At 40.7% G+C, this 17442-nt stretch overlaps 1 protein-coding gene across 2 annotated transcripts in view; it reads right to left on the reverse strand.

The window, feature by feature from the left end:
- Window positions 1–2231: 2231 nt before the first annotated feature.
- erbb2 (erb-b2 receptor tyrosine kinase 2) overlaps window positions 2232–17442 on the reverse strand; it is a 36248-nt gene continuing 21037 nt past the window's right edge. The window contains exons 12-27 of one of the 2 annotated variants that reach the window (XM_050059731.1): window positions 16216–16418; window positions 15845–15974; window positions 14543–14633; window positions 13019–13173; window positions 12878–12925; window positions 12635–12773; window positions 12279–12401; window positions 10764–10862; window positions 10495–10680; window positions 10099–10254; window positions 9927–10002; window positions 8850–8996; window positions 8462–8559; window positions 8038–8229; window positions 6233–6626; window positions 2232–6141 (exon numbers count right to left, since the gene is read on the reverse strand). In XM_050059731.1, the coding sequence (XP_049915688.1) occupies window positions 5786–6141; window positions 6233–6626; window positions 8038–8229; window positions 8462–8559; window positions 8850–8996; window positions 9927–10002; window positions 10099–10254; window positions 10495–10680; window positions 10764–10862; window positions 12279–12401; window positions 12635–12773; window positions 12878–12925; window positions 13019–13173; window positions 14543–14633; window positions 15845–15974; window positions 16216–16418 (2593 nt within the window). In that variant the 3' untranslated portion in view covers window positions 2232–5785. The remainder of the gene's footprint in view (window positions 6142–6232; window positions 6627–8037; window positions 8230–8461; window positions 8560–8849; window positions 8997–9926; window positions 10003–10098; window positions 10255–10494; window positions 10681–10763; window positions 10863–12278; window positions 12402–12634; window positions 12774–12877; window positions 12926–13018; window positions 13174–14542; window positions 14634–15844; window positions 15975–16215; window positions 16419–17442) is intronic. The other variant, XM_050059732.1, reaches the window with a different exon arrangement.

Here is a 17442-nt window from a genome sequence, read left to right on the forward strand (position 1 = left end):
TCCTCTCTTGCAAGGAGCACCTGTAACATAAATAATTTCCCCTCGGGGATCAATAAAGTATTTCTGATTCTGATTCTGATGAATATTTCACAGTGTAAACATCATGCAGCTTTGATAAAGAGCTGGAACGAGCTGATACATAAGATGATTGATCCAACTTTGAAGCTACTTAAGGAGGAAATAAAAGGGAAAAAATGGAACCTGCATCACTCTAGTAGCCAAGTGGACTCACTCTGTTTCTATTACATATTGTAGTGAAGCAAATAAAGTACCTACATTTACAATGTCTATAATACAGAGCGAAATAAAGAGGTGGTAAATATGCTGTTGTCAGTGGAAACAGCATAAAACTACTTATAAAAGGGGTAAAAAAGTAGCAAAATAATTCAAACTAATAAACGGTCCGTCATTTCTCCTTCACATAAACACTACTGTTGTAGTTCCACTCTCCATCACTGGGTGGCAGGAGCAGCTAACTGAGTGCAGCAACATGCCGTTCATAATGTGCTTACCACCAGCAGGCATTTTAGACAGACCATAGTTAGTAAATAAAGAATTATTGACAATTGAAAATGTCTTACAAAAATAAAATCTGACAGGATTATTTTGTCAAAGAAATTAGATAGAATCCAGTTGATATAAAAGAAGACCAATGTTAGATAACGAGAGGAATGAGAACTAAATACAGACAAGTTTTCACTGTTTGTACCGGTTTCGAAGAAAACATTGAGTTTTATGTGATTTATAAGCTTTTAATGACACACAATGTATGCAAACAATTCCATATAAAATGACCATTTTCTTCATAAAATATTTTCTTATGTATTTACTCCCACCTCCCTCCACGGTAGAGCAACTGGTCACAATGTGTTCAATCAAATTAGCTACCAAAGTGATTGTTTTTATTTATACATATATATATACTACACATTTACACTGTGGGACTTACTGACCAAATAAGAAAGGATACATTAAAAACAAAAAAAACAACTCCCAATAAGATGGTTATTATTACTCATGTCCTGACACAATCACACAAACTGTGAAAGGTAAAAAAATATTCACATGAAAAGTACAAAAGATACATTTTCTTCAAAATGTAAATTACAGATATTTAATTTTATAAAACCTCAAGCACGCTCCTGTTAGTTAACTGTTCCTTAGTCTTGGGCTGACTCACATTTGAGACTTTTTAACACACGTTTGTAAATGTTTAACAACATTCAGTTTCGACTTCTGTCCAATCTCACAATTTAAAAAGGGAGAAACAGCCATTCATGTTTTTGACATTTAGCTGATTCCACTACAAACACTCCAACAAGCCACCACACAGTGACCAGTGCCAGTCCTCAGGCTGCTTTTCCTACAGCTGAGTCGTCGAAATAAACCAGAGAAAAGACACATATGGTTTCAAGGACAGCAAGTAGACCGGCCAATCGTGTGAGATTCCTGGGTCGTGTGTCGGCCACATCTAAAGTGAACATTTTATACAAAAAGACACTACAGTGTAAACACCAGTACATTATTTGTGATTGTATATGAGATCTCATAATGTCCAGGAAACATATCACATTCTTAAGGAAGCGGGAACATTTGTGAGCTGTGCTATAATGCTGTTATGATCCTGTGAAAACCTCGCATCTCCAGCAGAGAGGATGTTCATGTGTGTAGATCGCTCATTAATTTAATAATAGCACAATTTCCTAACACGTTAAAGTCGATGTTATGAAATTAAACTTTAGGAAAGCTTAAAGAGATAGTTTGGATTTTTTGAGGTGGGGTTAGATGAGCTACTTATCCATCTTCAGTATATTTCCTACAGTAAATGGCAGTCAGCGCACCCTGAGTTTTTGAGAAGCAGGCTGGAGTACAGCCACAAAAGCTAAGCAATGTACTGTTGTGGTCGGGGTCTGCAGCAAAATATATTTTAGTCAGCTAAAAATTAGTATCAGTTCAAGTATACCCTATATTTAGAATATTTTAACCGCTTTACCTTGCTGTCAGACAGCTCTTTCTGCTGGGAACTGAAGCTGTTCCATGCATCTATGCTCTCTTCAAAGCCACCAGACTCCATTTACAAAAACAGTCATTTTACCTCACAGAACACAGGAGCTGCTGGTGTACCGCTGCCTCGACTGGTTAGTTTTTTTCATGTTATTGTGTGACTTTGGTGAATCTGAGCTAACCCTTTAAAACACCAAAGTCGCACAATAACACGAACAAACTAACCAAGCGAGGCAGTAGTACACCAGCAGCTCCTGTGTTCTGTGAGGTAAAATTACTGTTTTTGTCAATGAAGTCTGGTGACTATGAAGAGAGGATAGGTAAGTTTCACTGTCAGATCAGTTTTCAGCCATAAAGGGTTGTCTTGACAACAACGTAAAGCAGAGAAAATACTCTTAATACAGCACACACTTAAATTATTATTAGTTTTTTAGGTGGCTAAAATATGTTTTGCTGCTGCCCCCATCCACAGCAGTACATGACTTTGCTTTAGTGGCAGTACTCCTGTCTGCTTCTCCCAACTGGGGGCGTGCTGATTGCCATCTACTGTAGGTAATAAACTGACTGTAGATAAGCACCTCATAGAGCCCCCACTTCAAAAAATCCCAACTATCCCAGTCAGGATGTTGCACTTTTAAATTTCCATTTATTTGTTAAAATTTTACATCCATTAATCTCTTTTAACCCTTTGTTATGCGTCTGTGTTTTGGGTTTTCCCCTTTCTTTTTTTTCTGCATGCAGCTGATCCTCATCATTCCTCATCAGCGAGGGTTTAAATTGATGACGGAGGAGTAGTGCCAGTGCTGGCGGGTTAGAAGGCTGTGACAGTTGCGTGTCTCTAAGACAAGGGTAATAACTAAGAGTTTGGCTAGGTGTTTGTTGGCTGTGATTAATCTTTTCTTTGTGTGTCCCTGCTACAGGCGATCCAGTGTCCTTTAGGAGTTCGTTTTTCGTTGGTGGTCCCGTTTTCGTTTTAAATAAACTTCCTTTAAACTGCCGATTTGTTTTGTTTGCCTTTTTCTTTTCTTTGAAAGTTCCCTCAATTTCACTGTGTTACTCCCCCTTCCCCCTAGACATCTGGTGGGAACGTAACATATTTGCGGGCTCGTCGGGGATCTTTCAAAAAATAGAATAAAAGAAAGGGGACCACACAAAACAAAAGGCGGGCCCAAAACACACAGGCACATAACATCCTTTCAAAATATTTCAGACGTAATGCAAAGATACATTTTAGTCAATCCACAGTCTGCTTTCATAGAGATATGAGATGTTCACCTGACAGCAACAATACACATGAAGGGTTTCATTCCAAAATAATATAATGCATATCTATTATATATAAACATGAAACAAAAACTGTTATATGAATCTTATCACTCAATAATAATTCAATTCTAAAGAATGTTAGTCTATGATAACTGAGGCTATTAAAATAAAATATTATCATGTTTTTTCTTTTAAATAAAAAAACATGTTATTTTTTAATGTAAGAAATTGTTATATAAAATCAGGTTTAATTCTTAAAGGTCCTTTTTCTGGAACAAAACTCTTCAAAACCCGTATGAGAACATGAAAATAGAAGACTGTTTACTCAAGACTTTCAGAGTAAAACGTGACGTGTTGATGGAGGGTTATGTACATTTTAACAACGAGGCCTGTCATGATAATTACGTGATCGACTTATTGAGGTCATTTCCATGTGTCGTACGATATTTTTTGTGTGTTTGTATACCTGAGAATGTCACAAACAATTTTAACCAACATGATGCTACAATAAACAGCAGGGTTTGACAGTTTATTGCCTGTTAAGGAATAACTCTCTATAACTCTGTGCCAAATGTTTAATATTTATTCATACATTTATTTCAATTTCATTTATTATAGTGATTTTTTTTTTTGTTAACCTGAGGGTGCATTTTATTATATATTGTTTTATTTTATTTGTTTTTTTTAAAGGATTTTTTATTTATTGTTTGTTCACATTCCAAAGTCTGAATATTCTTAATATTAAAAGTTAATTGCTATTATATCATAATCATATCAGTGGCATAAAACTGTCTTAAAATACCACTATTATCATTTACTGCAATTATTTCTGGGATGATATATTCTCCACTACACGTAGTTATCGTGACAGGCCTATCAACAACCCAGTTGACTTGTTTGGGGATTTATTGCCCCAAACACTGAACCACATTCTGTGTACGACGAACCTCTGCAGGAGAAAACTATTCTCTCTTTTCAAAGCTGAGACAACATCAGTCGTTGGGACGTGCGAGTTGGGAAAGCGCTGACTTTCCAACATGGACATGAGGGTCAGACAAAGGCTCCATTGACTCGGGTTTTGACCTCCCCCAGCCCCAACTCCAGTTAACGTGAAAAAAACGCTCTTCAAAAATAAAATAAAAAAGGCTGTTGATTATTAACTGGGATGCCAGTGTGTTCTTGCTGAGTGGAATTTGAGCCATGCATTGATTATCCAACCCGAGCAGAGCGAAGTTTTTGCCTCCTCAGATTCACATTCAGCTCCAGTGTCGAGTGCTCACTTTTGCACAAACAGCAGAACTGCTTTTTGTTCCATAAAGGGGAGCAAACATCTTTATATATAAGTTTATATATATATATGCAAATTCTTCACTTGTTGTGGAATATACTCACTTATAGCTTGTAATGCTTTCTTACACAGTGAAAGGCCACCAAAACCAAAAGGCTCATTGTGATAACACAAGCATGGGGGACATATGCAGTAACATGTAGTGCATGGTGCATAATTCAAAATGTGCATATTTTTCCCAAATTATATGCAAAATCATAAATCCCTGAAAAGTCGGCTCTAACTTGGTGACAAGTACACTTTGTCTCTATGACAAAAACATGATTTTTCAGCTTAAAAAGTCTAGCCTAGTACCTCGTATCCCCTCTGTCGTACCACAAAGTAGCTGCAGCCGAGACACTAACAACCACATACATCAGTGTGGCACAATGCCTCTGTCTTCTCCATACAGGATGCCTTTCTTTCAGTGAGCATGTTTACTGGCCAGATGGGCTGCAGGGCCTTCTCCGGCCAAAACAAAATGGCTTTGAGTGTGTTGAAGACCCCCATCAGGTCAGAGACAAAGTGACCAGAATACTAAACACCACCTTCAGTGCATATCATGGCTCACTTTGTCAGTGTTTTTTGCTTTTACACTTTTTTAGCTGGGCTGAGGAGCATATCGAGAAGGAACTGAGGGAAATACAAAACAAAAAAAAAAGCTTCACGTGTTGTTGAAACAACCAGACATTAAAACATGTTAAATGAACATTAAAAAAACCCTCAGCGTTCATTAAACCGATCAAATGTTGGATCCTGTGATGATCAGACCCTTCGCGTACCATGATGGGTTGTTGACAAACGTGAACTCCTCTGTTTATCAAGTACAGAGTTATATACACAAAGGCTGAGTGAACTTCTTTTTTGGCACTTAACAGTCACACAGATTGCTGAGAGGAAGACAGGAATACAAATGATGCCACAGACACCAGATTAATGCTACACTGTGTTGAGCCATGGTGTGTCACAACTGGGTGATGCGGTGCTGGAAAACCTCGACCGCTTTGGATTCAGGTGCTTATCGAGAGAAGATTCAGCTCCGTATGCACGCACTTATCCCAAAATCAATCATACACCCAGCTCGTTTCTGTCACACAACTATTCATCTTCCCTTTCTCTCGCTCCTCGACTCACTCAGTAGAACGCAAGCTGTGACTCCTCTTGAGTTCATCACATTACTCCCTCTCCTCAAGTATATCCACTCCAGGTGTCCGCTAGTCCCAGATACTCTGGATTCTCTGCCGTGGGGGTTACAAACCCATTCACGTGCTTGGGCACTCCTCCGTCTCTCATCTCAGGACTGTCTGCAACCTCGGCTACAGTGTTAGCTTTGGCTGCGAGGTCCAGGTAGTACGGGTTATCAAAGGCCGGAGAGGTGGCGGACACTGCACCCACGGGGACCAAGTAACCCGGGTTTTCCACGCTGTGACCAGAGCTCAGGCCGTTAGGGAGGCGCCGGTCTACTCTGGCGCCTTTACGAGGCAAAGTGCTGGGCCGGTCTGGGATCCCCGGCCTGAGATCCTGAATCTCCTGGTTGACATACTCTAAATAGATGAAGAAAGAAAGAAAACATCAAACACTTTCTTCCCTTCATGTTATTTTTTAAAGCCCACAGTGGACGCATCTCCCACTCACCTGGCAAGGCATGATTATGATTATACCCATGAGTCCGTCTAGGCAGTGAGTGATGAAGGAGAGGAGGATGATGGAAGCCATTTGGCCCATCTGTCTCCAAGTCGCCCTGGCTCCCGTTTGAGTATGTAGGATCTTTGCTGTAGCGTCCGGGGCTGGCCGGGGGCAGCGTGGGGTCATCTGGAGGCCCATCCAGGAAAACAGAGTCAGACTGGCCCCCGGCCGAGGTGCTGCGAGCCAGCGTTGGGTACTGAGGAATCCATATGCCGTTGGAGGTGCTGGCTCCTAAAGGTAAGGTAGGGTACTGGCTGCGGCCAAGAGTGCTCAGGGAGGAGTACGTGCTCCGAGGGCCGCCGGCGACAGAGGGCTCCACATTTAAGCCCTGATCTCTGCTCTGCTGGAGAGAGGAGAAACAGATGATATATGAAAAACTGACGAAAAGATGAATTTGTTAAAGGTTCCCAGGTCTCCATGGCTGTGTAAATTAAAGGGTCACCTTGTTACTCTTCAACCTCGACCCTATTTTCCATGTTTTTGTGTCTAAGTGACTAAGGGGAGCAACAATTTTTGACTCTGGTCCAGTGTTGAGTGATAGTGCTGCAGCCAACAGCAGTAAAACCAGCTGCAATATAACCACTTGGGGCATTTGTGCACTGACAAGTTTATGTCCACTTAAAGTGTTTGGTTTTGCCACTGCAAGGCTGCAAGTGTCTGACAACATCATGGCAAGAATCCCTGCAGAGGCAGACCTTTTGTGTTAAAGAGTAAGATCCTTTTCGCTTACCAGAAACAGTCCCAAAATTGCTGTCGCCAAAGCAACCAGACTCTATTTGAATAAACGATGATTTTATAATTCTAAAAAACACTTTATCTTACGTTAACAGAAATAAAATAAAACTCAAAAAAGCGGTCTTGGTTCATCTTTCCTCTGCTACAACAATCATCTACATTGATTCAGTTGAAATGAACATTTAATTTGGCAGCTAGATGCAAACATATGCTGTCTCTATACAGGCTAAAATCACTGTTTATTCAAATGGAGTCTGGTAGGTTTGGCTGTAGTGATTATGCGGCTCTTTCTGGTTAAAATAAACAGATCTTACACTTTAAGAAAAAGGTCTATCTCTGTAGGGATCCTTTCCATGAGGTTGCCAGACACTTCAGACAAATCTAAACCTGTCAGTGGCAAAAACAAGCACTTTTATTGGACGTAAATTGCATGGTTACATTGCAGCCTGTTTCACAGCTGCTGGCTGCAGCGCTCTCGCTCAATACTGGACCAATTTCAAATCCTGTTGTTCCCATTAGTCGCTTACAGCCAAAATACATGGGACATGGATGGGTTGCAACACATCTGCCACAACATTCTGCAGCAGAGCGCATCCATTAGAATCGTCTGCAGCTGCTACACTGACCATGGAGGTAGTGCTTACCAGCGCCATCACCCTGCGGCTCTTTTATATGCTGCTGGTCTATTTTTTTTTTCTCTGTGCCCAACTCTGCGGCCCTCCAACAGGTAAAACTACATAGAACTGTGTAAAAAACAGGTACAATCGGTTTAATATGATAAAACCAGAGCTGATGCAAAGCAGCAGAGCAACCTTGTGGGTGTTTTAACATTTCACACTAAAATAAATTAATGAAATCAATGCATCCTCTTGTTAAAACAATCCAGGTAATTGATTCAGTTAATGTAGCCTATATGCTTCCAAATGCTCCATAACCAACTGCATTATCACTTGGCAAAACTCAATACACACAAAGTTACTCTTCAAGGAGAAGAAGAAACATAACCCCTCCTCACTGACCCTGTATGACTGGTGTCTGGATGGCCCGTTGGCTTGGACCCCGTCTCCCTGAGTCCTGGGGAAGAGGTTTGGCTGAGGCACCAGATACTCCTCAGCATCCAGCAGCTCCCTCATGTTGTTTCCTTCCTCCTCCAGAAGCATTCGGAAGAACTGGCTGTCCACTGGGCTGGACATGCTCATCTGCTCGTCGTTCTGCGAGACAGAGAAAGAGAAAGAACAACACTTGAACACCATGCTGGCATATTTACAGTAATGTTTGCACTAGGAATGCACTGAGAGATAAACTGAAATAAAAAACAACAGCAGTTATAGACTAATAACTACAATGTATGTGACATGATGAGCACGAGCATTAGGTGATAAGGACACTGTGAGCATAGTCACAAAAAGTAAAACATTGGTGACATGAAAAACGTTCACACACCTGAATGACTACATAGCGAGGTGGATCTCTGGCCATCGTGCTAAAATCATTCACCAGATCTCTGAACCTCGGCCTGCTGTCTGGGTCAATCATCCAACCTGCAACACAAACATAAAAATCAAGATGTCAATTACTCATCTGCAACAATAACTACCAACATGCAACTCTGTTTGGGACAATGACAACTACCCAAAACATAATGTTGTAACAAACACATATTAAACTTTGAGACACAGAATCTTAAAAAGAAGGGGGGAAAGACAGAAAAGAGAGGTATTGAGGTTATGATGGCTGGCAGTGTCTTGATTGTATGCAATACCTCTGAAAATAAAAATAAAATTGCAAAACAACCTTGAGACACAAACATAACATAAAGTTAACTACTGACATTTGACCATGATCATGTAGACGTCGATGGTGCAGATGAGCGGCTGGGGAAGTCGCTCTCCTCCTTCTAAAACATCTGGGATTTCTCTGGCTGGGATCATGTCGTAGGGTTTAGCACCAAACGTCATCAGCTCCCAGACCGTCACACCTGGGAAGGAAATGTACCATTACAACAGCACTGTGACTAGAATAAAACACCTACCAAAATGACAGTCAACAAGAACAGGACATCACACATCCACTCAATCACAACCTCACCCCACTGCCCTCTGAGCGCAGGGTGCAGAAGGGCTCACTTTGGGAAGAGCCTGATCCCTGCAGCCACATTGTACATATACAGTATATGATGTCGTCCATGTTGTTACTGTGTGCTGTGTGTAAGCACATGGTTAATATAACCGTTTTTTTTTTTCTTTTTCTTTATTTGTCATGCAGATTACCTTCTAATAACATCTGTACATTTAGGACAGAAATATAAAGTAATGAAACAGACAGCTCTGATACCAATATCGATACACTTGATGAGGGCTGCTTCAACGACAGCTGCTTTCCCACATTTGTTTTCTGTTTCCTTCAGCAGCCATGACAGTGTCTCATTGTTTCAGCAGACTACACAAAGTAGCCTGAGGAACACTAGGTTTCACTGCAGCATCTTATTAGCCCATTTTTTGCCCGTTTATCATGAGCGTTCAGGAGACAATGTTTTTCATTGAGAGAAAATTACTTTCTTTTTTTTCATCATGATTTTAATTTGTACGCAGCATGAGCCTCAGGTAGCCAGCTGAAAGCAGACGTGTTACCAAGAGGCAGAGTCGTATGGAAGTAAAGTTAGCACAATTCTTTATTACACACTGCTTCCTCTAATCAGTTGACTATGGGTGTTCACTCTTCTGTTATCCAATCAATCATGATGTCTCTCAGCCAATCAGGATGCCACTGCAAAATTTTAAATCTGCTCTCTTTTCTGCTGCTGTCAGCTGTCATTTTAGGCATTAAAAAAAGAAGCCTCTACGTTTTTTTGTTTGTTTGTTTTTTAATGTTATGTCTTATATCATTTCCAGCACTGAGTGATACTGACCGTAGCTCCAGACGTCACTCTGATGAGTGAACTTCCTGTGCAGAATAGACTCCAAAGCCATCCATTTAATCGGCACCTAGAAACACAGTTACAGAACATCAGTTAAAATAACATGATGATAAATGTGAACATTCCCAACGCAGATGCTCCTACAGTCACAGCTCCCTCTTACCTTCCCTCCATCAGCATGATATTCAGTCTCGTCTATATCGAGCAGACGGGCCAGACCAAAATCGGTGATCTTCACATGATTCGGGTTTTTGACCAGAACATTGCGGGCGGCCAAATCTCTGTGAACCAGCCGGACCTCCTCTAAATAACTCATCCCCTACACACACACACACACACACACACACACACACACACACACACACACAGATCCATCACCCACAAATCCATGTCTTCACAATTACACAAACTGATACCACATCAGATTTGAAAGGAAAAATAAGACGATAGAGAAATCAACAGCGACATTCAGACACTGCTGTTTGGCTTACAAAAACATACACATTTCCTCCTACTAAAACAAGCAGTAGTGCAAGTATGTGCATGGAAATCAACGCACCTTGGCGATCTGGACACACCAGTTGAGGAGGAACTGGGAGCCGATGCGGTCCTTGTTCTCCCTGACGTAGTCGAGGAGGCAGCCGTACGGCATCAGCTGAGTGACCAGCTGCACTGTGGAGGTCAGACAAATCCCGAGCAGCCGGCAGACGTAGGGGCTGGCCACACCTGCCATCACATAGGCCTCCTGAGGAAGGCAGAGGAAAGAGGGTGAGGGTTGAGAACTGTATTTACGTGAACTGTTACTGTGTGTATCTGAGTTGTACTCACATCAAGGATCTCTTTGTTGGCCTTTGGCGAGGTGTTCTCTCGTAACACCTTGATGGCCACTGGTATTTTCACATTTTCCCCATCAGGAGCCCACACTCCCTGAAATAAAATCAGCAAAAACCATTCAAAACTCACCAAAGATGTGAAGCTAAATCTAAAATACTGCTAACGGTATTATGGTGTTTTTCAACTTGGACTCTTTTGTCTCATGATTTTTGGTCTAAGTGACTAACGGAGACAAGAACTTTTGAAACTGGTGCAGTATTGAGCGAGAGCGCTGCAGCAGCATAACCAATCATCAATTTACGTCCACTGAAAGTGTTTGTTTTTGCCACTGACAGGTCAGGTTGTTGTTACAAGTGTCTGACAACATCATGAAAAGGATCACTACATCGATAGACATTTTGTTTAACCAGGAACAGCCCTTAACCAGTACTTTTAGCATGTATAGAGCCAGCATACTTTCACGTCTAACTGGGTGAATTAAGGGTTTATTTAGAACAAAACAGAGTTCATGATTGTTGGAACAGTAGGGAGACGAACCAAGAAGGCTTTTGTGAATTTTATTTTGTGTCTGAGTCTGCTAGCTTTGGCAATGGCGACTTCATGGCTGTTTCTGGTTAAACAAAAAGGATTTAACACTTTAACAAAAAGTTCTATCTCGGTAAGGATCCTTTTCACAACGTTGTCAGACACTTCGAGCCTGTCAGCGAAAAAAACAAGCACTTTTAGTGGATGTAAAATCGACAGTGCACAAATCCCCTGAGTGGATACATTTCAGGATCAGACTGGACATGTAACCATTTAAAAGATGGATGAGTAGCCTCCGTGCACATTATATTGTGGTATTTACAGTATATGACACACAATACAGCCAACTATTAGCAATGCTCATTTACCAGAGACTTTCAGCTCCACAGCTGGCTGCCACATTTAGGTTTTTGTAGTGAAATTCAGAAGTATCATAAAGAGAATTCCTCATGTCAACATCATGAATCAGCTGTTCTTTGCCCATTGCTGCACTTTCAAGGCCAGTGACAGGAATAAATATAGACAGGGCATCTGGTAAAAGTTCAGCTCCCAACATAACATGCACCTCTTTTATCAGCTTTGAATCCAAAATGTTGCCATACTGGCACATATTTAGTTTTCTTCTGCCATGTCCTCTTGTCACCCCCAAAAAGACATGAACTTTGGTAAACAAACACAATATGTGCCGCTCAGCCTCTCCCACTCCTACTTAAATTTGATCTCCTTCATGTTGCCTGTGCTCCACTCATGACCTGTCAGACACTAGTGGCTCCGTTAGTCCGTTTATTAACAAACATAATATTATTTTAATATCACTTTAATTTGCCAGAAGTTTGATAATGACAAATGTCGGTTCAGCTGGTTTGCACTAAATCAAACCAGTTAAAGCTCGTACACTGGACCAGGCCACATAAAAACCAGACATCTACCCAACTCTAGTCCAGATTGAAAAAAAAAACTGACACAAAAAACTGGCACACATACCTTGTAAACAGTCCCAAAGGCCCCTGCACCCAGAACCCTGAGTTTTTTAAGCTCAGTCTCCTTCAGGATACGCATCTGAGCCTGATTGGGTGACGCGCCGCTGGGTGTTAGAGGCTCCACCAGCTGCACACATGAAGGAAGCAGAAATCAGATTCCTTCATTACACACTACAACACCACCCAAGGGAAACCTAAGAACTAGATTTTGACCTGATTTTTAACTTAAAACAATTAATGTCATTTATGTTTAGCATTTAACTTCTAGCAAATGAACTCCCATCTGTTTGAACAACACATACGTCTGTCTACAAAACAAGAGAAATGATAAAACATCAGTACTTGTAACCAGTTGCCCACCTCATGTTCTTGCAGGATCCTCCTCATTGTCTCCTTCCTCCTCAGCTTCTTCTGCCTCCTCAGGTAGAAGATCAGCAGAGCCAGCAGGATGAAGAAGAGCACCACCCCACCCACTGCAGCCGCGATGGTTGTACCCGGTCTACACAGAGACAAACAATTAAACACAGCTCCTCTTCCTCAGAGAAGCACTGAGAAAATCCACCACCACACCATCTGAGTAAGTGATTAGTTGCAGCAGCTCACCCTGTCCTGGTGTCGATGGGGCAGCCTCTGTCGTCCATCACGGTGCAGCTGAAACACAGAAGCTCCGAGTGTAAAATCACCCTTATTGTGTGTGTAGCATGTGTGTGATTGTGTTTGTGTTTGTGAAGTGTGTGCACTCACGACAGCGTGCAGTTGGTGTGGCAGGGCAGACAGTGTCCTGTGGCGTTGCTGTACTTCCATACGGTCTGCTGATCCTCCTTGACACCGCTGGGACAATGATCCACACAGAACTCACCATCCTGGAAGTTTCGACACTCTGAACAGTGTTCTGCACCCTGAAGACACACACAGAGAAATATTTAAATTAATTTATACATAAACAATTTGCACACATACAAACAGGTATAACAGGGTATTCATATTATTTTTTTTTTGCCATATTTTGATTTTATTTGGTAGTTCCTTTCCCAGGTCGTCAAACACCTACGATCTTGGGTTGGTAGTTGGACCAAACCACCAATTCAAAGTGTCTGTATTTGATGACGCACTGAACCTTTAATTTCCATCGAAGTGCAAAAGTTTAAGCTCCTGTGCTGCTTTGTGATGTATCATTAAATGTTTAGGAATCATATTTCACTGTATACATTTATATCTACCAAAACTGCAGCAAAAATTCAGATGATTGTTTCTCTAGAGCTGCAACTAATTATTATTTTTGATTGTGCTGGTATCAGAGATTGTGAAATGGGGTTTATTTATCAGGGAAAAGATTTACAAAGTTCAGAATAGGTATCACAATACAAACATTAGTGAAGGCCACTGACTCAAAGTCCCAGTCTCAATAAACATCTGCACACATAAACGCCTTCTCATGCTTATTGGGTCAACAAATACAAACAAAGTGACAAAAACTCAAACTAAAGACATTTCCTTTGTATTTTTATTCTATTTTAATTAATTTTGTGCACAATAGTTTTTGTTTTTAGTTTAATTTTAGTCAACTGTAATAAATATAGATAGTATTTTTTTTAATTATTAATGTAGTCATTGTTTAATCAGTAATCTGTATTTATCAATCGATGGAAAACGATCTTTTATTCAAGGAAAAACTGACTGAGCATTAAGCTCTTTTACAGCAATGCCCTGAGTTCACATTCAATGGGCTGGAAGGATACAAATATATAATACTAATCGCAATAAAGTGATGAATAAAGTCCATAAAAATAAGTAAGTAGGAGCAATACCTATCAAGAGTTATAAACAGTAGTAATAACAGTAAGTTTAGTTTAAGTTTAAGTTTATTTACTTTATTAAAAAGACAAAAAAGCTAAATAATAAGAATAGAGTCTGCCGTAAAGGACGGAAACATAACAACAATAATCAGTAGCCGTGTTCTCTGCTGGGTCACACGAATGAGCAGTTGTGGTCAACTTGTAAATAAAAACGCACTGTTTGAACTGAATAAAATCAGGTGACGTTTACCAGGTTACTTGGACATTGTGTTCTGACAATGATTAAACACATCTGGATAAGACATCTGTGTGGATGTCTTGTCCAGTTGCATCCTGAAAAAATAATGTACTAGTTTTATAAGCCCAAAAGGCTGATTTACTTTAATGTCAGATATCTTAAAGGCTGAGTAGCTGAGGCATTTTCAGATGTTATTTTGGTATGTAAGGACTATAAGCTGCAGGAACATCTTACCGGTCCGTGACAGGAGGCAGAGCCGTTGATAGCTCGACACTCTGCGTGACAGGCAACACACAAAGATCCGTCTGTGTATTCACGGACAGACCTGCAACATAAGCACAGATGGGATTTAACAGAACGTCACATAACACAGTCTGGCATTTGTTGGATGCTTTTATCTGAAGCACCTGACACCGTCGTAAGGACATATACATTTTTAGAAAGGGGGGCCCCAGCTGCAAATAACTGCCGATGTTAGCCTCGCCAGACGACCTGCACAGGATAACGTCTTCTCTGAACCACAAAGGGCTGGACAACAATGTGTATTATCGTTTAACAACTTTGAGTGTCATCATTTTGTGATCACATCATGAGATTCGTTTGTTAAAGACATGGTTCAACATTTTAGAAAATGCAACTGTTGGCTTTCTTGCTGAGAGACAACATTAGCTTACAAATAGTCCTGCAGTTAACCCCATATAGCGCCACAAAGTGTCATTTTTACACTTTGTTTTTTGGGCATATTCAAAGAACAAGATGTAAGTGTTAGTAAGTGAGCTTCAGAGGCGGACAGATGGATTTTGTAACCTTTGGAGCTGTTTTCCCATTTCATAAGCATATTTCAGTATTTCAACATTTGTCACATTTGAATAAATATAAGTATTGTGATACTGATTTTAGCTACATAGCTCAGTCTTTAGACCCAGATAACATGGGCAACAAACATATTTTTAGACTGAGAGAGAACAACTTGTTTCATCGTCTAAGTACAAGTAATCAAATATAATCTAAGTAGAGTTCAAACACATAAAAAAGTGTTGAGTCATGTTTTTTTGTGCTGCGTGACTTCATCAGATACTTTGGCTTTTGAACTGAAACTAACAATTCAAAAATAGATCTCTACAAATTGTTTTCACATCTGTGTTATCTTGTAAATATTCCACTTGCATACATGTAAATTATACAAAACATCATTTACTGTTCAAAGATACTAGGTGTTGAGTTCCCAGTGTTATCACACGTATTTGCTTTGTCATTGATCTATAGTTGCTTTAGGGCACAATAAAGGTTAAAAGCTTTCCGATGGATTTATTGTGACAAACTGACAATCCAGTCAACCCCAACGTAAATCCACCTGTTCACATTCTGTACTTTAGGCTAATACATGATTCGTTTTTTTGTACTATTTAACTTGTTTGGGAATTATGACACACAGCTTGCTGTATTATTTGGACCATTATCACTTGGCTTTTTATTGATTTAGTGCAGCCACACCCACACAAACTCACACACACACACACACACAAACGTTCTTACCCCTGATAGATGTCACACTGCTCTACACACTCAGTGCCGCGTTGGAAAGCCGTGCAGGACACACACTGGCTGGGCCCTGGGCCCCAGCAGCCCCCCTCACACAGTGGGTGACACACACGCCCCTCATCCTCTGAACACACATACAGAGAAAAAAGAGCATGATGCACACTGTACTTTCTGTTGGCCTCACCTCCTCACTGTCACCGCAACAACATACATGAATGCTGATTAAAATGCAAATCATAAAAGTGTATTCAATGCAGCTGGATTTTCATCTGGCCGAAAGTTTTAACTTGGATTAAGTGCCTGATCAAAGTGAAACCCACAGTAACTTTAATGGAACTTGGTGCTACATTAGTGTGTTCACCCACCACAGCGCTGGGCGTCCTGGTTCTGGCTGACGATGCGGTGGGGTCCCTGGGTGGGATGGAGGAGATTGTCCCAAGGCAGAGAATTGGTGTAGCACAGCTGGGAGTTGTTGTGCAACAGGACCAAACCTCCACTGACGCTGCGCAGTGAACGCAACCCAAGAGACCGGATGTGTAGATTCTGGATGGCCAGTGAAAACACACCCCTGAACAGAAGGAGACGTTGTAAGTGAAATCAACTGTCACAATATTACATGATGCATACGGATATGTTGAACACATAAAACCAAACATGACTTAAATCCAGCTTTTATGGGTGTAAGAATGATTTTCTTTTGTTTTCAAATCTGGTTAAAAATTAGGGGTGAATTCAATGGCATACATGCTCAGGTTCAACATCTTTTGTATATCATGGTGACACCACTGGAGTCCTTAGGTCCCCTAGTTGTATATAAAACCAGTATGATCACTCTAGTTTTAAAACTCAGCCTGCTTTAGCCTCTTAAAGACAGAAATGTCAGCCTGGATCGCAGACAGCCCCGTGGGTCTCAGAGGGTTAACTCTGTGCTCTTGTTTGCAAAATTACAACAAGTAGCTAAAACTAGAACCTGAGATTCTCTCCTGATATAATTTAATTTGCGAGCAAGTGTGAAAATAAGATATTTTGTGTTTCAGGTAATCTCTCTATATTCTATGAACGTGAATCAACTGAGACTGATCTAATAGCCCAAACAACAGCCTATATTTGTTAGACGTTATAAAACAGACAAGCAGATTTCCCACTTATCACTATGACCCAGTTTGAGCATGCCCCACTAGATAGTGTCCTAGTGTCCCGTAGATGTTTACTGTTATCCTGGCTGGCGTGTGCTGCAGGTTAATGCAGCTGTGCTGGCTAATAATTAGCCTTTATGACACTGAAAGTGAACAAACTGCCTCGACGGAACCAGAGACACGTAGTCAGAAAAAAAAAAAAAACAGCACAAACAAAGACACAGTGGGTCTCATTCATGAAACGTGAGCAGAAGGAATTTGTGTGTAAACTGTTCGCAGACAGAAATTTACGTGCGTGTCCGCATTCATCAATATTTTAGTAGCTCCGATCTTTTCGTAGCTACTAACAAAATCTACTCCTGCTCCTGACCACTCGTAGTGCTTGTGTAAATTTAGTAAAGCACATAAATATTGCTTGTCACTATTGGAAATTACAATTTTAATTCATATTGCGCT

Source organism: Epinephelus moara, chromosome 13 (genome assembly GCF_006386435.1).
Source record: "Epinephelus moara isolate mb chromosome 13, YSFRI_EMoa_1.0, whole genome shotgun sequence".
NCBI classification, from domain to species: Eukaryota; Metazoa; Chordata; class Actinopteri; order Perciformes; family Serranidae; genus Epinephelus; species Epinephelus moara.